At 36.9% G+C, this 19,894-nt stretch overlaps 1 protein-coding gene across 1 annotated transcript in view; it reads right to left on the reverse strand.

Annotated features, from left to right (window-relative positions):
• Positions 1 to 5,722: 5,722 nt before the first annotated feature.
• The window catches only part of efcab11 (EF-hand calcium binding domain 11), a 108,961-nt gene continuing 94,789 nt past the window's right edge, over positions 5,723 to 19,894 (reverse strand). Inside the window, exon 6 of the mRNA XM_056477307.1 lies at positions 5,723 to 6,464. Coding sequence (XP_056333282.1) covers positions 6,371 to 6,464 — 94 coding nt within the window. The 3' untranslated portion in view covers positions 5,723 to 6,370. The remainder of the gene's footprint in view (positions 6,465 to 19,894) is intronic.

Raw genomic sequence — 19,894 nt, forward strand, 5'->3', positions numbered from 1 at the left:
CCGGACTCTCAAAACACAGATCAAAATGCTTTTTCAGATGTGAAAAAATGAGAAAAAAAATAGGTCAAACTTTTTGATAGTCCGTTTGTTGAATTTAAGTTACATTGCATCTACATGCCAACTAATTCTTATTAGATTATAAGTAGACTCTTAGGTTGGGGTTAGGGTTGGGGTTAGTGTAAGTTGACATGTACTTGCAAAGTTTCTTATGGTCAGTTAAATGTCTGTTGAATGTCTGTAATGCTCTACTGTAATGCTGTAATGCTGTAATGTCTACTAATGCTCAAATGGACCATCAAAATAAAGTGTTGCCAAAAGATAAATTAAAATGGAACCAGATATAAAAAAAAAAATGTATGACAAACAAAAGTTTCCAAAGCAGTGTGTCAATATGAACGGGAGGTCGAATTTATTTTCTAACGTGCAAAAATTCCAAAAGGTTCAGATTCAGTGTTCAACAACCTTTACTCGCAACTCGCATATCAAATGTGTATATCTTTGCGACAAAATTTGTAAGAGCACTTTAGTCGGTGCCACCCTCTCTAAAACGTACTGGCACTGGATGCCTATGATAAATGTCATAAAGTGTAAAGTGTACTATAGTAGTGAAGTGTTAGAGTTTTTAATTTTAATCATTTGTTTACATTTTTATTTTTCATTTTTAATAAAATTGCTACTAAAAAAGAAAAAAAAAAACCTACTTCTATTGATAAAGTGTATAAGGGGTGAAAATAGAAATGTGGGATAATTGTTAATGGGAGTGTGGGAGAAGTTTGTCAAGCCCACTCACTGGTGTGGAGCACACTCAGAATTGCACAATGTTTTCTGAGACAGTTGCAAGCCTCTCATGGGGAAAAACTGCAAAAATCTCTCTGTACCATTGTGTATTACTAAGATTTTTGACATTGAAGAAAAATCTCTCCTGACCTTTTTTTATTGAACATGCATGGAACTGATTAAATAATCCAACATTATACTCGAGTGTAATGATCTACTGACACACACTCCAACTACTCTCAACTCACATGTCAAATGTGTATTTCTAAAATACAAAAAAGCTCTAAAAGTAAAGACAATTACTTAGTAAATTAGTAAATGCATAAAAATGCAAGTTATAAAAAATGTCCTTGCCTCTTACCTGGTTACCAAAACTTCCTTGAGGTATAGGTTTGGTGTAAATACTCTTTTCACTCGTATGTCTTTGCCTTTTACTGTTAGAGAATTGTTCAGCTATATATAAAACAATCAAGAAAGAAAAATGTGAAATTAATTTGTATCATTCATTCAAAGTACCTGCTAGGTCAACTATTAGGCCACAGCACCAACGTTTTCATAATAATCGTAGTATTTTCGTGCCAGGTGAATTTCAAGATCATCAGTGAAGTCTTTTATTTTAACGCCGTGCCCATAAATTTTCTCCCCAGACTCTGTTTTAGAGTATGTCACGCTAACAATGACTTGACTTTCAGTAACAGCGGAGACAACAGCACGAACAAGCCTCGTGCGACAGATCTGCTCAGACCCAACTACACCAGAGCCCCGCAAAGACGGCAGTGATAGACTGAAACAGGGACTCTCGTCTTCCAGAGATGGAGAGCTCTGTGGCAATGCTCGCATTCTGCTAGCAGGTTGAGCAGGGAGCAAGGTTCCTCATTTGTATCTGCCAGTCCTGATTAATGATATTTCATCCTTACCATGTTCGCCGCTTCTTTTCTTTTTTCTCCCCCCCAACTTGCTCTTTTTGTATCTTTCTCGAGCTCATTTCAATGCAGATACACCATGCTGGAAAAAGTAGGTCTTATGGATGATATTTATACCCAGAACACTTCATGACACATGCAGACCTACTATAGATGGTATGTGGAAATGGACTCAGTCATGTGTGCACATCAGATTAGATGAAGCTAATAGAACTAATGAATGTAAAGTGATGGCGAGGCTCAGTCATGCTCCTAGAGGTAAACAGGAAGGATGACATGTCAGGGCAGTCGCCAATTACAACAGCTAATCAATATAAAAAACAAGGGATTTAGGGGGCATTTTGAATGCAGAAGTCTTTTAGAGTAAGCATATAACAATATCCCGATTACCAGGTAACATTTATAGGTCCTAAAAAATATGCTTTAATGTTCCCATTAAGTTCTATATCATGATTTTTTTGAATGTTCTTAAAATGTTCAAAATGTCCAGTTTTTAGATGTATTTTTACAACATATTAATGTTAATTAATGCATTAACGTACGGTTATAATAACATTATTCTAAATATTTTCATAATGTTTTAGTCTCATATTATAATAATGTTCTGCAAATGTTATTTGAAATGTTAATAGAACATTCTATCCAGAATATACTAATGTTCTAAGCACATTTTGCATTAACGATTGTATAGTCTAGTTTTTATATGCACTTTATAAGGTATTAATGTTAATAAACGCATTAACGTATTGTTATAATTACATTATTCAAAATATTTTCATAATGTTTTAGTCTCATATTATATTAATGTTCTTTGAATGTTATTTAAAAAGTTACTAAAGCATTCTGTCCAGATTAAATTAGTTCAAAGTATGTTTTGTACCAACGATTGTACAGTCCAGTTTTTAGATTTTACAACATATTAATGTTAATAAATGCATTAACATATGGTTATAATAATGTTATTTAACATATTTTCACAATGTTTTAGTCTAATATTATCTTAATGTTCTCCAAATGTTATTTGAAATGATATTAGAACATTCTATACAGATTATAATAATGTTCTAAGTACATTTTTGTATCAATGATTGTATAATCCAGTTTTTAGAAGTAATAACATATCAATGTTACTTAACGTATGGTTACAACATTAGTTAAAAAGTTTTCATAATGTTTAGTTTCATATTAATGTTCTCCAAATACTATTTGAAATGTTAATAGAACATTCTATCCAGAATATATTAATGTTCTAAGCACATTTTTGTATTACCGAGTCCAGTATTTAGATGTATTTGATAACGTATCAATGTTAATTAATGCCTTGGCCTATGGTAATAATAAGGTTATTCAAAATATTTTCATAATGTTTTAGTCTAATATTATGAGAATGTTCTCGGAATGTTATCTGAAATGTTGTTGGAACATTCTATCCAGAATATACTAATATACATTTTGCTATCAACATTTGTATTACCAACATTTCAAAGAAAATGGGCCATTCTCAAAATGTCAGTCAGTTTCACTTTCAATTTGATTAAAACTTTCATTTCTACTATATAGCAGCTCACTAGTTTATGTCCAATCATACAGAAAAAGTCCATGACAAACAAGGCAGAGCACATTCACCTATGATATCATCTCCATATAGACCAATGGAAATTCAAAGGTGTTTACCAGCTGGAGTGATCTCTTTCCAGAATGTTTGTCCTGAGAAGCCGTTTCAAACTCCTGAAACAAATTCCAAATAAATGTTTTTAAAATATTATTTGAAGTGTCTTGACACCAGTTAAATCAGTTAAAATAGCTTGAAGCATATCAGAGGCTTCAATCTGGATCAAGTTAGCTTACTGTGTTTTTTTTTAAACCCTTAACAATCAAGTTTACTTTACTATATTACTTACTTTACTATTGTTTACTTCATTATATTACAGTAAATCCTGGGTGGCGCGGTGGTACAGTGAGCACTGTCGCCCTTACAGCAAGAAGGTCGCTGGTTCGAGCCTCGGCTTGGTCAGGTGGCATTTCTGTGTAGAGTTTGAATGTTCTCCCTGTGTTGGCGTGGATCAAAATCTATTTACTGTTACCCTTCAACCAGGGTATATTTATAAACCATATTATTATACTCTAAACAAAGCAATCATGAAAACTATATATTATTTAAAAGCTTAACCTTTCTAGTTTCCATATCTGGTGACTGATTTTTGATAAATATTACTGAGCAATAGTTATTTATTAATTTGCGACAAGGATACTCATAGTTGTAAAGCATTACTTTGCTACAGCAATCCACATGTAAAAAAATTATTTTGGGGCTAAATTCAAGTCAAAAACCACCAAGTGCCCAAAATGTGATGTGTACTTTGCAAACATTGTCAAAAGTATGAAGAAATATGGTTCATATTCCACAAAACATACACAGAAATAGGGGGTTCCATTGTATGGTCACTAATAGAAATGGGAAATCTTACTAAAAGCTACTTTTAAAAAAAAATATATCAACTTCAAATTTGATTCTTTGTCTAATTTGGGCTGAAATTGGTTTCTTGTTTTATTATTTTCATAAACTTGAAGGTACATAACTTTTACGTCCTTTAACTTTTTCAACTTCTTTAACTTCAGCTCCAACCTGACATCTGTCTTCTTAAAAAAAACACGCTTAAATATATGCATTGAAGTGTGGAAGATTAAACAATTCAGTCTGAAGTAAACTACAATCAACAGTTCTCTTTTCTGCATTTTTACAAATATGCTTACAGACTCTCTTGCTGCTTTAAAAGCCCTCATATTTGAGTGATTCATTGGCCAAAAAGTGAAACAAATATACTGATGACTGAAAACACTTTTACCAAAATTTTGATAGACTCGTGAATACAAATACTGAAATAAATAAATAATAAATTAATGAATAATAAAATAGTGAAAATCCGATATTGTGACTGCCCTACCATAAATAATGCATAATCTTTGGTCATTGAGCTGCTTTAAGAAATATACTGGTTGTTGGCTGATACTGGAGATGTTTTGAATACTAATGATTGATTTATTATATTTTTCACTTATATAGTATTTAATAAAATATTTCAATAAATATACAAATTAATACTGTGAACAATTTTGATGGTATGGATTTTAACAATTTCCTTTTCAGCACATTTTTTCTTATTAATTTGCTTATTTACTAGCAGCCATAACATGAAAATAATTAATAGTATAAATTAAATAATTAACATCACATTAGCCGGGCGATGTTATCTCGGCCTACAGTGTTACTTAACTTTGATCTCTTTGAACTCAGATCTTTTTTTTTTATTTGCTCTGCACTATTCAATTTCAGTCTGACCCTCTGTATCATGTTATCATGCATTTCTTCCCTAGTTGAGTGATGATGGAAGAATTACTTCCAAATACGTTTGGTCTTGTCCAGCAACAGTCAAATGTTGAATTCTTTGTCTCGCTATCAGTCCACAGCAGCTCCACAGCATGAAAACGAATGACAAAAAATGGAAAGCGATCTTCTTGTGTTAAAAATAAAATAAAAATAGCTACCGAGTACACAAAGAAAACAGACTATTCCCTCAAACGGCTGGAATAAACAACAGGCGCACAATGTGTTAATCTAGGGTTCTTTACACTGCTGGCAAGGCTTAGATCGCAGCTCTACCTTTTTTTCCTCACACGAGTTTGGCTCACAGTGTCACACATTCACATCCCACAGCACAATAAACCAACCAAACTGGGGGATTCGTTTAATCGAGTTTCAAAGAGGAAGGTGAAGATTAAACTAGCGCCTCTCTGTTTATATCTGAACAGCGGGCCATTCCCGAAAATGAACCTATGAGTGGATTAAGCACGTATTTGATTAAAACTGTATTTGATTATTTTTTTTCTTTCTCCAAGGCCATTTCCTTACTTGATGTCTCCTGAGCCCCCTGATGGATTGTGGATAGAGTGAGCGCCGTGTCATACAGATGAAGACTCAGGACTGATTACAAAAACAAATTAATCTTTATTCAGATGGGAGTGCAGCAAATCTCTCGAAACGCAAACAAGTATTTACAGTACCATAATCGCGTGGAACAAGACCAGTCGCATAAAATCCTCCCAGAACGAGCGTGTTCGGGCTGTTTAATACACGCTGAAGATGAGAGTTTAAACTGAATCTGAATGTGCTAGTAAATTTTCAATTTTGAAGCAACCTGCCTATTTTGTAGATGAAAATTGAACAATGATGATTTTTTTTAAGATGCTATAAAATTGGCTGACGGAAAAACCACAGAAGTCATTTTAAGAGAGAGAGAGTACAGAAGGCTGGGTTTCGGCATCTAGTGAAGTAGACCCTGAGAGGCTGGGTTAAATTTAATGTAGTTTGTAAGGCAACCGCACAATAGAAATGTGTGCTTCTCTATTACACCGTGCAGTCTTGGTCCAAATGGATCAATACGACATCAAAAGTCATCATCTAACCCAAGTGTCAAGCATCTTAAGTTACTCTGCCTTTCAACAGGCAATGCCAAACTGTGTCCTCGAAATTGCTAAGAAATATCTATTGGAGCGAGAGCGTGAATTGCCGACTGTCATGTTTTAAATTGCTAAACAAAAGTAGCGAATACATGTTGTTTCACTTTTATTTATCATCTAAATAAATAGTCCAAAACGAATGTTTTTGTGGCTCATGTAGAGATGCAGGTGTTCTCCAAACCATAGCTGATGATGTTTTCAAAATCCTTGAAGCTGATGTGACCGTCAGAATCTTGATCCGCATGCCTGTACAATTGAAAAAAATAAGAGGAACAACAAATTATAATATTAATGTACAAACAATATATATAGTATATAGCAGGGAAAGATGGAGGAAGATGCCCTCTTTAACATTACAGATCCATTAAACATAGGGAAGTAATAGGGAAAGACTACAATTGATTGATTGACTGATTGGACTGAACGGTTGATTGGTTGGTTGATTGAATAGTTGATTGGTTGGTAGGTAGGTAGTTAGGTTGATTGATTGATTGATTGATTGATTGATTGATTGATTGATTGATTCAATTGTTGTTTGAACGGTTGGTTGAATGGTTGATTGATTTGGCTGATTGATTAGTAGGTTGATTGATTTGGTTGAATGTTTGATTAATTGACTGATCAATTGAATGATTTATTAGTTGATTGACAGGTTGGTTGATTGATTGATTAAGTGATTGGTTGGTTGAATGGTTAGTTGAATGGTTGATTGATTTGGTTGAATGGTTGGGTAATGGTTGGTTGAATGGTTGGTAGGTTGATTGATCGGTTGGTTGATTGCTCCGTTAGTTGATTGAATGGTTGGCTGAATTTTTGATTGATTGATTGATTGATTGATTGATTGATTGATTGATTGATTGATTGATTGATTGATTGATTGATTGATTGATTGATTGATTGATTGATTGATTGATTGATTGAGAAAAAAAAGACCAGTTCAGTGACAATAAAGACTGGTGAGACACACCTGAATTGGACTGAAATCTCAAAGACCTACTCAAATTTTTCATTAAAATTATGCAATACTACACTGAGTTCAGATTACGTTTTCCATATTATTATTTTTATTATTCCTTTGAATCTTATCATATAATCTATTCAGACAGAAGATAGAATAATTCAATTGTTAATTATCAGATGAAAAGAATAGATTAAAAAAAGGATTTAAAGAGTTTTCATTTTTTGTGGCATCCACTGTAGATATTTTAGGGTATGAGAAGATTTTTTACTCCATTTTTTAACCATTATTTTTCAGTGCAATCGTTGCAAAACACTGTCACTGACAACCTGTTATGGCAAGATCTGATAAGTTTTTAAACCATATTTTTTAAACCAGTAAAAACCAATTTTGAACAGATGCAAAGGGAAATTGCTCTGTAATATTAAGCCAGAACTCACCACTCACACCAAAACACTATTGAGTATCTGTCAGTGTCTGATATAAACTTAACCTGAATAGCAGGAAAGTCAGAAATATGCAACACTTCAACTCTTTCCCTCTAATTCAACATGACATCCTTTCTTAGATCTATAGCGCAGGCACTTCTTCACCAACTCAGCCTGCAACAGCATTCCTTTGGAAATGCATTAATGCTGTTGGTGCAATCTGATAATCCATAAACGTGATGATAAATGTGTTGTTTTCTGGTTTAGGAGGTATAGCACAGTGTTGTCTCGCTCTGTGGTCCGACACAGCTGATCACCTGTAGAGATTGTAAATGTTTCTCATCTCTCAGACATGAAACTCACTGATGTTCGCTCTAACCTTGCAAGAAAGTGTTTTCTGATTGACTTGACCGAGTCAAAGGCTGACTTATTTCACTTCCAGCTATTGGTGGTTCCCTGGACAGGTGTTGGATGTGAATGTGTGGAGAGCCGCTCATTTTCAGCTGACTGAGACTTTCATCAGTCCTGAGGGGGACGTTGTGTGGCAGGAAGAGAAGACTTGACTCTAACTAAAGGTTTTATGACAAAGCCATGTTTTTCAGATGGTTGAGAAATTAAATTATAGTTCTTAGCTTGAAAGGCTAGCAAAACGTGTTGTGACAAAGTAAAAGCAAAGACAAAAGCAGCAGAGCAAAAAAAATGACACCGTTTGTGGTCATTTAAAGGTACAGGTTAAATTTTATCATCATTTACTGTTCCCTAGTTGTTCCTTTAAGTTTCTTTTTTTTCTGCTTAACACAAAAAAAAATATTCTAAAAAAGGGTGCCCAAACTCTGTCCTGGAGAACCCGTGTCCTGCATAGTTAAGCTCCAACACACCTACCTGGAAGATTCTAGTATACCTAGAAAGAGCTTGATTAGCTGGTTCAAGTGTGTAGTGTGTTTAATTAAGATTAGAACTAAAATATGCAGGACACCAGCTCTCCTGGACCTAGTTTGGGCATCCCTCTTTTAAAGCATCTTGGTAGTTGGTAGCCATTGACATCCATAGGAATTTCTGCGGAAGTCAATGAATACATTTGATAAACATCCTTGAAAATAAATTGTTTTGTGTTCAACAAAACAAACAAAAAATCTAAGGTTTGAAACCACTTGGGGGATGCATCCTGTGTACATTAAATTTAGTCATTTAGCAGATGGTTTTGTCCGATGCAACTGAGGAGCACGAGACGAGAAGAGGCAATCCACACAAAAAGTGCTAATTATACAAAGGAACAGTTAGTGCTCAGAGAACTAAGTGCTAGAGTAAGAAGGGGGGAGTGTTTTTTTTTTTTTTTTTGCTTGTTTGTTTGTTTTCAGAGAGAGAGAAGAGTGTTTCTACAGGTGGTTTGTCAAGTCCACTCACCTTTAGCACATTTAAAATTTATAATGTATTAGGGTTGTCATGTGGTAAGGTGGGGGAGAAAATAGTGGGGTCTTGGTTTTGTTCACAGGGGTTCAGGTGATTTCGTAAAAGACGGGTATTTAGTTGTTGTTTGAATTATACTTCCACTGAAGTCTGTGTAAATGGTATACATCATTATTTGTCAGGAAGTTCACTCAGTGGTCTGCAGAGGCTGTAGTTTAAAGGTAATTATGTTGTAAATTAGAGGTGTAATGACACATATTCATATTGAACTTTTTGGTATGAGTCTTTTGGTTTGGTGCACATTTTAAACCTAAAGATTCTGGGTGGATTTTTGTAAAATAAGTATTTGAGAGAGTATAGAGTCGTCTCGGTGCCACTTTGCTCATCAAGGCAGTCCAAGGATGTGTCAAGTAAAGCTGCATCATTTTTCAAAGTTTTAAAACGCATGGAAATTTTTGTTGCATTGATATCACATATCAAACCGTTACACCACTGTACACTCTCAGAAATAAAGGTACAAGAGCTGTCACTAGGTTGGTAGTTTTTTAAAAGCCTAACCTTTTTGTGCCTAAAGGATTCCTATTAATACCTCAAGGGTACATATTAGTACCTAGTACAAAGTACAAAAGTGTACCTTAAAATGTTAAGGTAAAATATAAGCTTTTGAGGTACCAATCTGTATCCTTTAAGTACATATGTGTATCTTTTGAAAAGGTACCACCCCAGTGACAGCTCTTGTACCATTATTTCCGAGTGTGTATCATCTTGAATATCATATCGAATTATGAACGGTTACATCCTTATTATAAATAATGTTCACTTTCTTGCACAGATGAATAATTTTTGCTTTATAAGACCTAGTTGTATCATCAGGAGCAATAGATATTAATTTTGTTTTTCCAGTATATGATTTTTGACTCTTAAAGAGCTGGTATCTGTTGCTTTCTATTTTACACATCAATGCCCACACCTTCAGCTAAAATAATGTTCTTCTGAAGAAAAAAAAATTACCTATATATTGGACAGCCTTTTTGTGAACTTTTTTCTATCCCTTAAATCTTCAACATTTATTGTCTAGTGGGGAAAAAACTACACTGTAAAAAATGCTGGGTTTCACACAATTCCTTCATGTTGTCAAAACACAAATCGATTAACTTTAACTTTAAAACTTTAATTTATTAAATTTAAATTTATTAAAGTAATTTTTTTGCTAATTTCAGTGGATTGAACGTAAAACAATTAAGTTTCCCCCCAAAAAAACTCAAGAATTGTGTTGATTCAGCTCAACCACCAGACAATTAGATTTCCTGAGTATATATTGGACAGCCTTTTTGTGAATTTAAATTTTTCTATCCCTTTAATCATCAACATATATTGACTATGAAATCAGTTTGCATCTTGGTGTGATTGTTGAATTGTTCAGATTTTCCACACACTTGTAGCCACTGAGAGCAAAGCTCTTCTCTGTTCCCACAAAGCAAGTGCACATTTCACATTGGCAGATGAGTCATTGGTGACATAACCAGCAGATAAAGACGGTGTGAGCAAATTGAATCGTGTCAGAGGAGCAGAGGAGGACATTAGAGAGCAATGGCTGACCATTTCTTCCTCTCAGTGCTCACTTCCTGTTTCGAAGATGAAATTAAAATAGCTATTCTGCTGGAGAGAGATCTTTATTTCCTGCTATTTGGCCGTCCCTGCTCGAGTGGTTTATCGGCTGGAGTGTATCACGCAAGTGCAAGTGCAGAATCAGATTGCAATCACGTAAAACTCATTAAGCGGATGTTTTTACCAAGACCGAGATTAATGCGGATAAAAACCGCCACAGGAAAGCCGCTCATCCAATTGCAGATGAGCAAGAGCAAACATAAGGCTAGAGATACAGAGGGAGAGCTGGAATTTTCCTGCTTTTCTCTCACTGGGGTGATTTCTCTATTACTTTCAACAGCAGACTGATCGAGTGCAAACACAGCAGATGTGAGGGAAATTTGGTAGCAACAGGGAGGAGAATTAAAACAACATTAAGCATCCAGCAACTGGAAAATCACACTTCCCTTTTCCATGCCACTGACTCCCATTCAAATGGAAGTGTTGCACTCATCTAATTAGATTCTAATGAAGTCCTCCCCATGAAGGAGGACCGTTGAGACATTCAGCATGCCCCTCTCCAAAGTTTTTACGGACATAAAAAAAAGTGAGAGGAAACTCCACAAACAGCTTCTGAACACCTGTGCTACTTTCACTGATTAAGCAAATATGGCGACATATCCCACTTACTAGCCTGCAATCAGGAGGTTGCAATTAAAGTGTGACAAGGTTGAGCATAATCACGTGTGAAGAGGATTGCGTGGACTGACAATCTAATTTACGCAGCAGAGCAGACCGATTCCTGCATTCCCTGTTTGATTGAGTGATGTTGTATTAGAACTAAGGCTTTGCATCAAACAGACTGACAGGTTGTCACATGAGGGGGCACAGTCGTGGACACGGAGGAACCGTATACTCTTCATGGTCTTTATCTCAGCGAGAAGAGACACATGAGTGATATTTTAGCTGTCCCTTCTTTCATACGCTGCTAGCTGTTGTTAACATAGCCCTGTCAGTCAAAGCAGGCCTGAGCTGTAAAGCTGTGTCAATGCAGTCCCCATAAACAGTTCATTGCTTGAATGAAGCTACCAGTACCAGGGCTGTATATTACTATTAATTTTCTAATACAAGCTAATAATGATTCATATCCTCTTGAATCAATTCTAACTTCAATTTGATAATGAATCGGACAGATGGTTAAATTTTGCACATTTAAAAAAAAAATGTTTGATTGGGTTTGATTTGAAAAACGATGCTCAGGTGAATTAAGATCCGAGAAAACTGAAGGCCAGGAAAATGTCAATATTTCATTTCTCTCAGAACAATTCCTAATCTGTGGACCTGTCTAAATACACATACATGCAGTCTTTGCACTTGGCCACTTGTCTGCATACATTACATACTTCCTGTATTAAATAAGTGTGTAAAGGGTCATGAAACACCAAAACACATTGTTTGGGCTGTTGACAGTCATATCTATGTCCCATGTTTCTAAAATCACTATGAGGACACACATATTTCACTAAAAAGGGAAAATTGGTTGGTTTTTTGATCATTTGGAGCAAATTCATTCTTCCGATTTAAAAAGAACTTTAGAAGCTACGTCACATCGATTAGATCCTTGTGTGAATTCCAGCGTGGAGACTGGCTGTCTGTACCGGCAGGTACAATGTGATGTCTTTGAGTTTTCATCATTAACTCAAGAGAGTTGGTTCAAACCAATCAGCACACTCTATTGTGTATGAGGTGCAACTTCATTATACATGATAGCTTTGATGACTGTTTTTAACTGTTACAGTGTTCAGAGACACGCCACGTTGTGTTGACAACTGTAATTAAAACAAGTGGATAAAGGAGAATTCTTTGGAGACACGGGTCGTCAGTGGTGTGTTTATAAATGTGCTGCAACGAAAGTTTTGTTTCCAATTCCCTGCTATGAGAGCGCAGCTGGACTCACGTGTGGATTACAGTGGTCTGCTAACACAGTGGTTTGCTAACAGTGAACTTGATTGTCCTGTCTCTACAGATTTGGTAAGAGTGTGATCAATGTTCTTTATGTTATTCAGATGGCAAAGTTAGTTAGTATCTTCAGCAGTTCTCTTTCAGCTGCTAAAGACACACCTTAGTCAAAATTATTTAGCTACTATGTCTACAGTAATATTACTACAATATTATGGGCTGAAAGATCCACTGTAAATGCTGCTCTCTAATTGTAAACACCTTAATCAAACTATTACCATTGTGTAGGATTTTTGCCGCATTGTGACAGGATAGTCTATACACACATGGCATTCTGACGCTATTCTCTCTCTATATATATAGTATTTTTTGAGGAATATGTTGTATAACACGCATCATCTTTTTTATTTATACATTTTTTCCCTTTAGTTTTTTTTCTCTATCAATGCTGAATTAATGATAATTGTTGAGTTGACCTTGTGTTTAATATATTAATTTTGTATTGTTTAGATATTCCAATGAGTCATGAGACCATAACATTCAAAAGAAACTCCAGACACGGTTACCCAGATGAAGGTAGTTGTTTACTGAAATGCGTAGGTTTTTGATGGATTAGACATGAAGATACAAGTTGTTGGTCCTGCCGTTCCATGTGCACAGGTGTCTTCCTCCTCTGGCTCATATGTGCTTGGGTGCTTATTAGCCTTCAGCCAGAGATGAGGAATATCTTGGGGGCTGAGTGGTGATGAAGACTCATCGAAGCATGCAGATCCTCTAATTACCACATTGTCATAGCTAGAATACCATCATAATCAGAATAATGGTGCACGACTCGGGGATGTTGTTCTTATTACCGCGCAGTGTGGCAGCTGTGTCTGTGAACACTCAGCTAATCAACTTGGCTGAGAATCTGCCAAGTCATCCGCCCAGGCCACGACTCCTACGAAACCCTCACTGTGTGTGATCTGCGCAGCGTCTGATAACGTAGCGCAGAGGGGGAGAGTTGGGACCTGAGCGCAGCGAGCAAGACGAGCCAGTCTTTTTAGTCACACAGGATTTGTGTTGGGACAGAAATCAGCATGGAATTGCGAAAGAGTGGGCAAGATTTGCTCGGCAGCAATGTGTTGGACTGCCATAAGTGAGATAAATATTGTCTGGACGATTCGTTTTTGTCTCACACCTCCGTGGCAGGATTCCCTGTGGAGGACGTCGCAGGCTTCCCGGGAGATGGAGAGAGGAGGGTGATGACATCAGCGTGGCCCACAGGAACAGGTGTACTCTTCTGATTGGTGCTCTTTTTTCTACTCTTTATTTATTTCATTTTGGACCGAGGGGAGATGGGGAGGAGAAGCATGGCAGAACTACGAGAACTACTCTGTCACTGTCAAGAAAATGCACACTTTGCTTCTGCACCGACGCTGCACAAACCTGAAGGAAAGGATCCTCCACAGGCTTAACTTTTCTTTACTCCAACAGGATTTTTACTGTAGGCACAGAACAACATATCAAAAGTGCTATGAAAGGACTTTTCAAACTTTGACGTCAGGCTATATAAACATGAAAAGACATTTCAGCTGAAATACTTTTGTGCAGTGCTTTTCACAATAAATATTTTGCCAACGAGTTTTAGTGTTTAGTTTAGGACTACACACTCCTCTTGTCTCAATGCTGTGTTCACACCAGATGAGGATGAAGTGTCAAGCGTGAGTGATTTACATGTTTAGTTAATCCAAAGACAAGAATATCCTGCGGCACAATTCACGCAATTAACGCGATGACCACTCGAGTTGGAAAATCTGAACTACAGCGGACTTTCGCGCTAAGTAAACTAATCAGCAGCTTGCTCTTGTAGGGGCGCGATTACAACTTATTGCCAGTTGTTAGTGTCCTGAGGGGAAATCCTTTTGCAGACACCAGACAACGGTTCATCAAACTGGGCTCGGCTCAGTCGGAAGCATTGTTGAAAACTACCATCATCCAGGTTAAATTTCTGGAGGAGTTTCTCAGAAAGAATCTAGTGGATTCTACTGTTTTCAGCCTTCCTAAAGCACTTCCTAAAGCAGCTGTTCTCTTAATATAATCCATGTTAGCCATTTAACAACGAAGCTCGAGTCACCGGGCAGACAAAAGCCCTGCCTATGATGTGAATCCACGTCTATTGTGAATTGAATTTGATGCACAGTGAAGCAAATTTGACATATGAATGAAGCAAAGTTGACGTGCGAATGAAGCGAATTTGATGTGCAAATGAAGCAAATTTGTCACATGAATGAATCAAGAAAACTTAAAAAGTTCACGCATTATTTAAACGCGAATAGCATAATTTATTCGCGCATTCCGTGTCTGGTGTGAACACAGTAAAAAATGCACCAGACATTTTGATAGAAACACTTTACATGTTTGTTTTTATATCACTGCTATTTTAATTTATAGCAGTTTTATTGCATTTATATTTAATATTTCTTGTTTACATACACTATTAACAGCAGCTACGCTAATTGTTTTCTTTGTTCTCTGTTTCCACCCAAGGCCTCTAGAGATGTAATCCTGTGAAGAGATGATGCAAACCATACAGGACTCCTAGATTTCTCCATCACCCTGCACTAGGCTGTATCCTGAGCAGATGTTGTGGTGGTCATGAAGGAGTGAAGTGCATGAGACTGATTCCCGAATGACCTAGTGACAAGTCTCCATACTGATCCTGTGGGCCTACCTGAACCTACTCACACCTACAGTTTTTCCATGATAACTGTCTAGCGTTCCCGAGCCCCCGGTGCCTAGACTACAGCTCTGTACAAGAAGTTTGGCCAGAGGAGAAATAGTCGTGCCCAACTGAGCCTGGTTTCTCTCCGGGTTTTTTTTTCCTTCACTTTTGTTTCTTCTTCGCCACTGTCACCCCTGGCTTGCTTACTTTAGGACTTGAGGAGCTGCACATCGATGGATTTGCTCTTTAGTGTTTGGGCTTTTCAGCAGCGAAAATTAAACCACTGAACTGAACTAAACTGTACTTCACCTCTGAAAACTGGACTGACACAGTTTCAATTTACTAGAACTTCTATGTTAAGCTGCTTGACACAATCTACATTGTAAAAGTGCTATACAAATAAACATGAATAAAACAAAATTGAATTGAAAAGTGTAGATTTGGTTTCTGTATCTCATGCTTAATACATAGTCTCACCATGAATAAAAATGCTAAATAAAACTGAAAAATGATAATAATACAAAATATTATATGATAAATACTTTCACATACAACAAGTAATACTGCATGTGGTATATGCGACCCCAAACCACAAAAGCAGTCTTATATTATATGGGTATATTTTGACAAAAAACAATTATACATTATTTACGTAGGTCAACATGATTTCTTTTATTTTTAAATGCCAAAAACGATCATGTACCAGATATTTTGTAAAGAGATTTTTTTAATGTCCTATCATAAAATATATCAAAACAAATATATCAAACAAAATGTTCGATTAGTACTACACATTGCTAAGTACTTAATTTAGACAACTTTAAAAGGCTATTGTCTCAAAATGTTAGATTTTTTTTGCCTGTGGGGTCTTGAGTATTAAAAGTTGATAAATCAATTATGAGATAATTAAGGCCCTTAATAGATATTAAAAAGTCTTAATCACGTTTTTACGAGGTCTTAAATTTTGTTCAAGCGTTGTCCAAAGTGTTTAACTCCAAAAAAACAGAAATAAATTTATTTTTCTCCTAATATTAACAATGGCGTGCTCAATCCACACGAATGGTTCTGTCCCGGGCACATCTGGCCAAGCTGGAAAATGTAAGTTTGGACACTCCTGGTTGGAGTAAGATGAGTTTAAACAGTGGCTGAAGCCGGTCACAGAAAACATAATTTATTCTTTCAAGCTTTGTTTTTTCTGAGATTATCTGAGTTCTGTTGCATGGTTTTGCTACATTTAACTACAATTGCTTATTAACTGTTTATTATTAGTACAGAAGTTAAAGGTTTGATACTGATTAGAACTTGATTAGAAGTGGCGACGAGGTCTTAAAATATTCTGAGGTCTTTAAAAAAAATCTTAAAAAGGTATTGAAATTACCTTTAGGATTCCTGCATGTACCCTGCCCCAGAACCTAAATATTCAAATAGTTGCATCAAAATAGTGTCCTATCCTAACAAACCATCCATCAGTGGAAAGCTAATTTATTCAGATTTTAGATAACGTATCAATCAGAAAAGTGACCCTTATTAGCAGTTTTGTGACGCACGGTCACATATGTTGAAGTAAACACTCCTAAGCCCAGCCAAATGTTTGACCATGGAGGCGGCATGGTGACTCTGTGGTTAGCACTGTCGCCTCACAGGAAGAAGATCGCTGGTTCGAGGCCAGTTGGCATTTCTGTGAGGAGTTTGCATGTTCTCCCCATGTTCGTGTGAGTTCCCTCCAGGTGCTCTGGTTTCTCCCACAGTCCAAAGACATGCGTTATAGGGGAATTTAATAAACTAAATTGGTTGTAGTGTATGAGTGTGTGTGTGTGTGTGTGTGTGTGTGTGTGTGTGTGTGCGTGTGTGTGTGTGTGCGTGTGTGTGTGTGTGTGTGTGTGTGTGTGTGTGTGTGTGTGTGTGTGGGAGAATGAGTGTGTATGGGTGTTTCCCAATACGCGGTTGCAGCTGAAAGTGCATCCACTGCATAAAACATATGCTAGACTAGTTGGTTGTTCTTTCCACTGTGGCGACCTCTGAAACAGAGACTAAGCCGAAGGAAAATGAATGAAAGAATGTTTGGCCTTGAACTCCCCTAGCCTCTGAGTTTGAAACCCCCTGCACCATCAGCAGTAGAGTTCTTCTCTGTCATCTTCTCTAACAAATTGTTTCAACATTCAAAAAAAGAGAGACTTCGACATAATCAGGTTCTACTTCAAATAAGCAAAGTGACAGATCTCTAGATATGCATATGGCACATGAAGCCTAACAAGCAATCAAAGACGCATACCACCGCGAGACAAGAAAACCTTCTGCTCTTTGGTGCCGGTGGGTAGGGAAAGAGCCACCGCACTACTGAGATGTGCTCTGATTATGTCTTAATTGGGACACATCATGAATCCTATGACTGCTTCATTTCATTTGCTCTTCTTTTGTCCTAATAAGAGTGCACAATGCAGGGTGCAGATGGGATCCTGGAGCGCTGCATTTTCACCTCTGATCGATGGAGAGCGGCTGCACCGTGGGAGAGATGTTACGGCCGCGCCTCAGTTTTATATTAACAAAATCGCTTCCATTAAAACCACTGCACCTTGCTGTCATGGCAACCGCTGAAAGTATCAATGGGAGTTGTGAAATGTGCAGCAGAAATTTCTTCCCCGCCTGTGGCCCCCAGACGTGATATTGATGCCGCTGTCAGGGGCGACTGGCTTCCAGCTTCACAGCTACCTGTCGAGCCTACAAACAAGATGCAGGTTAAATCTGGCACCGTACGACAAGAATCTACACGTCTCGTCCCCATGTATACACACGTAATCCCAAAAGCTTAAGCATGAGAAAAGCTGATCATATATGTACCCAATAATGTTTTTTTAAACAATATGTGTGGTTAAGGTGCAGAGTTATTGAGTTCAATATTACAAGCCATGTTTCCCAGTGATGGGTTGCAGCTGGAAGGGCATTCACTGCATAAAACATATGCTGGATAAGTTGGTGGTTCATTCCGCTGTGGCGACCACAAATTTATAAGAGGGACTAAGCCAAAAAGAAAATGAATGAATTATTGAATTACAAGCCATGACCTGTGAAGATGTGCAAACGAAAACCTGATTTATTTGTATACACACCTATAAAATTGGCCTGCTGACCAGTGCAACATAGAGCGCATATAAAACAACCCAGCAACCTTGATTTCAAAACAAAAAAAATCATCAAAAATGCTAATCGATTTGATTTCAGTTAACTACCTTGATGTCAAAGAGATCAAAAATTGGTATAAAAAACATCACAAAATCAACTAGAAAATTAAAGTTTGTAGACAAACTTTATGGTGGCTTGAGAAAGCCGAGTCTGAAAGTTTGAAGTAGCTTTGAAAATTAAAAAATTTAAGTAGTTTTGAAGAAGTTTGAACAGTTGGCAGAGCTCCATAGTTTAAAATAGGTCAGTTAAACCATAGTATAAGATAACACAAGCACAGCTGTTTAAATAAATAGGCCATAAAATACACAGTTGATCCCTTAGGTCTATTCAAATATTATTAAAAAACTGTACTGAAAGAAAAAAAAGCACAAGAAAGAATGCCGCTTTGAAACAGAAACTTATTTTATCGACGTGCTTTAATTTTAGGCAGCCATTTAAGATTTTAGATTCTAGAGGAATTTTAAGTTGGCGTGGATCTGAGCTGTATTGGATTAGTGGCGAGCGGAATGTTACGGAGCGCTTGCTTTGGGCAGTTCGCAAGACTATGGAGGAACGCTTAGCGGAGCATCACACCTCTCTGCTTCTGCTCGCATGCCTCTGGCTGCTACAGTATATCAGTTCAGTATGTTCACTATGTTACGTAACTGCCCCCTGCTGGTTATGTCTTTCTTGTGTTAGACCACGTTGTGCTTTGTCGCACATTACAGCAGTAAGGTGCGACACCACTTTAGATCACTCGCGTTTTCTCAGTAGGCATATCTATAGATAGATAAGTGCATATAGGTTAGCAAGTTTCTAGTATGGATTAGCATGTTTTTTGCTAGGTGGTTGCTAGAGTGTTCCGAGTTGTTGCCTAGGTGTTGCTAGGATTTTCAGAGTTATTGCTAAGGGGTTGCTAGGCAGGTTGCTAAGGTGTTCTGATTGGTTGCTAGGGTGTTGTTAGGTGGTTACTAAGGTGTCCTGAGTGGTTGCTAGGCAGTTGCTAACAAATTACCATGGTTCTAGCATGAATTAGCATGTTGTTAGCATGGTTCTAGCATGAATTAGCATGTACCTAGGATGTTTCTAGTATAAACTAGCATGTTGTTAGCATGAATTTAGTATCAATTAGCATGTTGCTAGTATGATTAGTATGTTTTGGTATGTTGTTAGTATGGATTGATATATTGTTACTATGTTTCTAGTGTGATTAGTATGTTAGCATGTTTGTTAGTAAGTTTTTAGCATGGATTAGTAAATTCCTAGTATGGATTGTTATATTGTTAGTATGTCCAATGTGAAGTCAATGGAAGTTTTTTTACAATGGAAGTCTATGGGACAGTTGCTAAGGTGCCATAAGTGGTTGCTAGGGTGTGGCTAGTAAGTTGAAAGGTCATCAGTGATTAGCAGATTGGTAGTCTGAGTTAAATGAGCGTAACTAAGTCTGTATGATAGTCTGGCGGAAAGTTATGAG

This window comes from Danio aesculapii, chromosome 17 (genome assembly GCF_903798145.1).
Source record: "Danio aesculapii chromosome 17, fDanAes4.1, whole genome shotgun sequence".
NCBI classification, from domain to species: domain Eukaryota; kingdom Metazoa; phylum Chordata; class Actinopteri; order Cypriniformes; family Danionidae; genus Danio; species Danio aesculapii.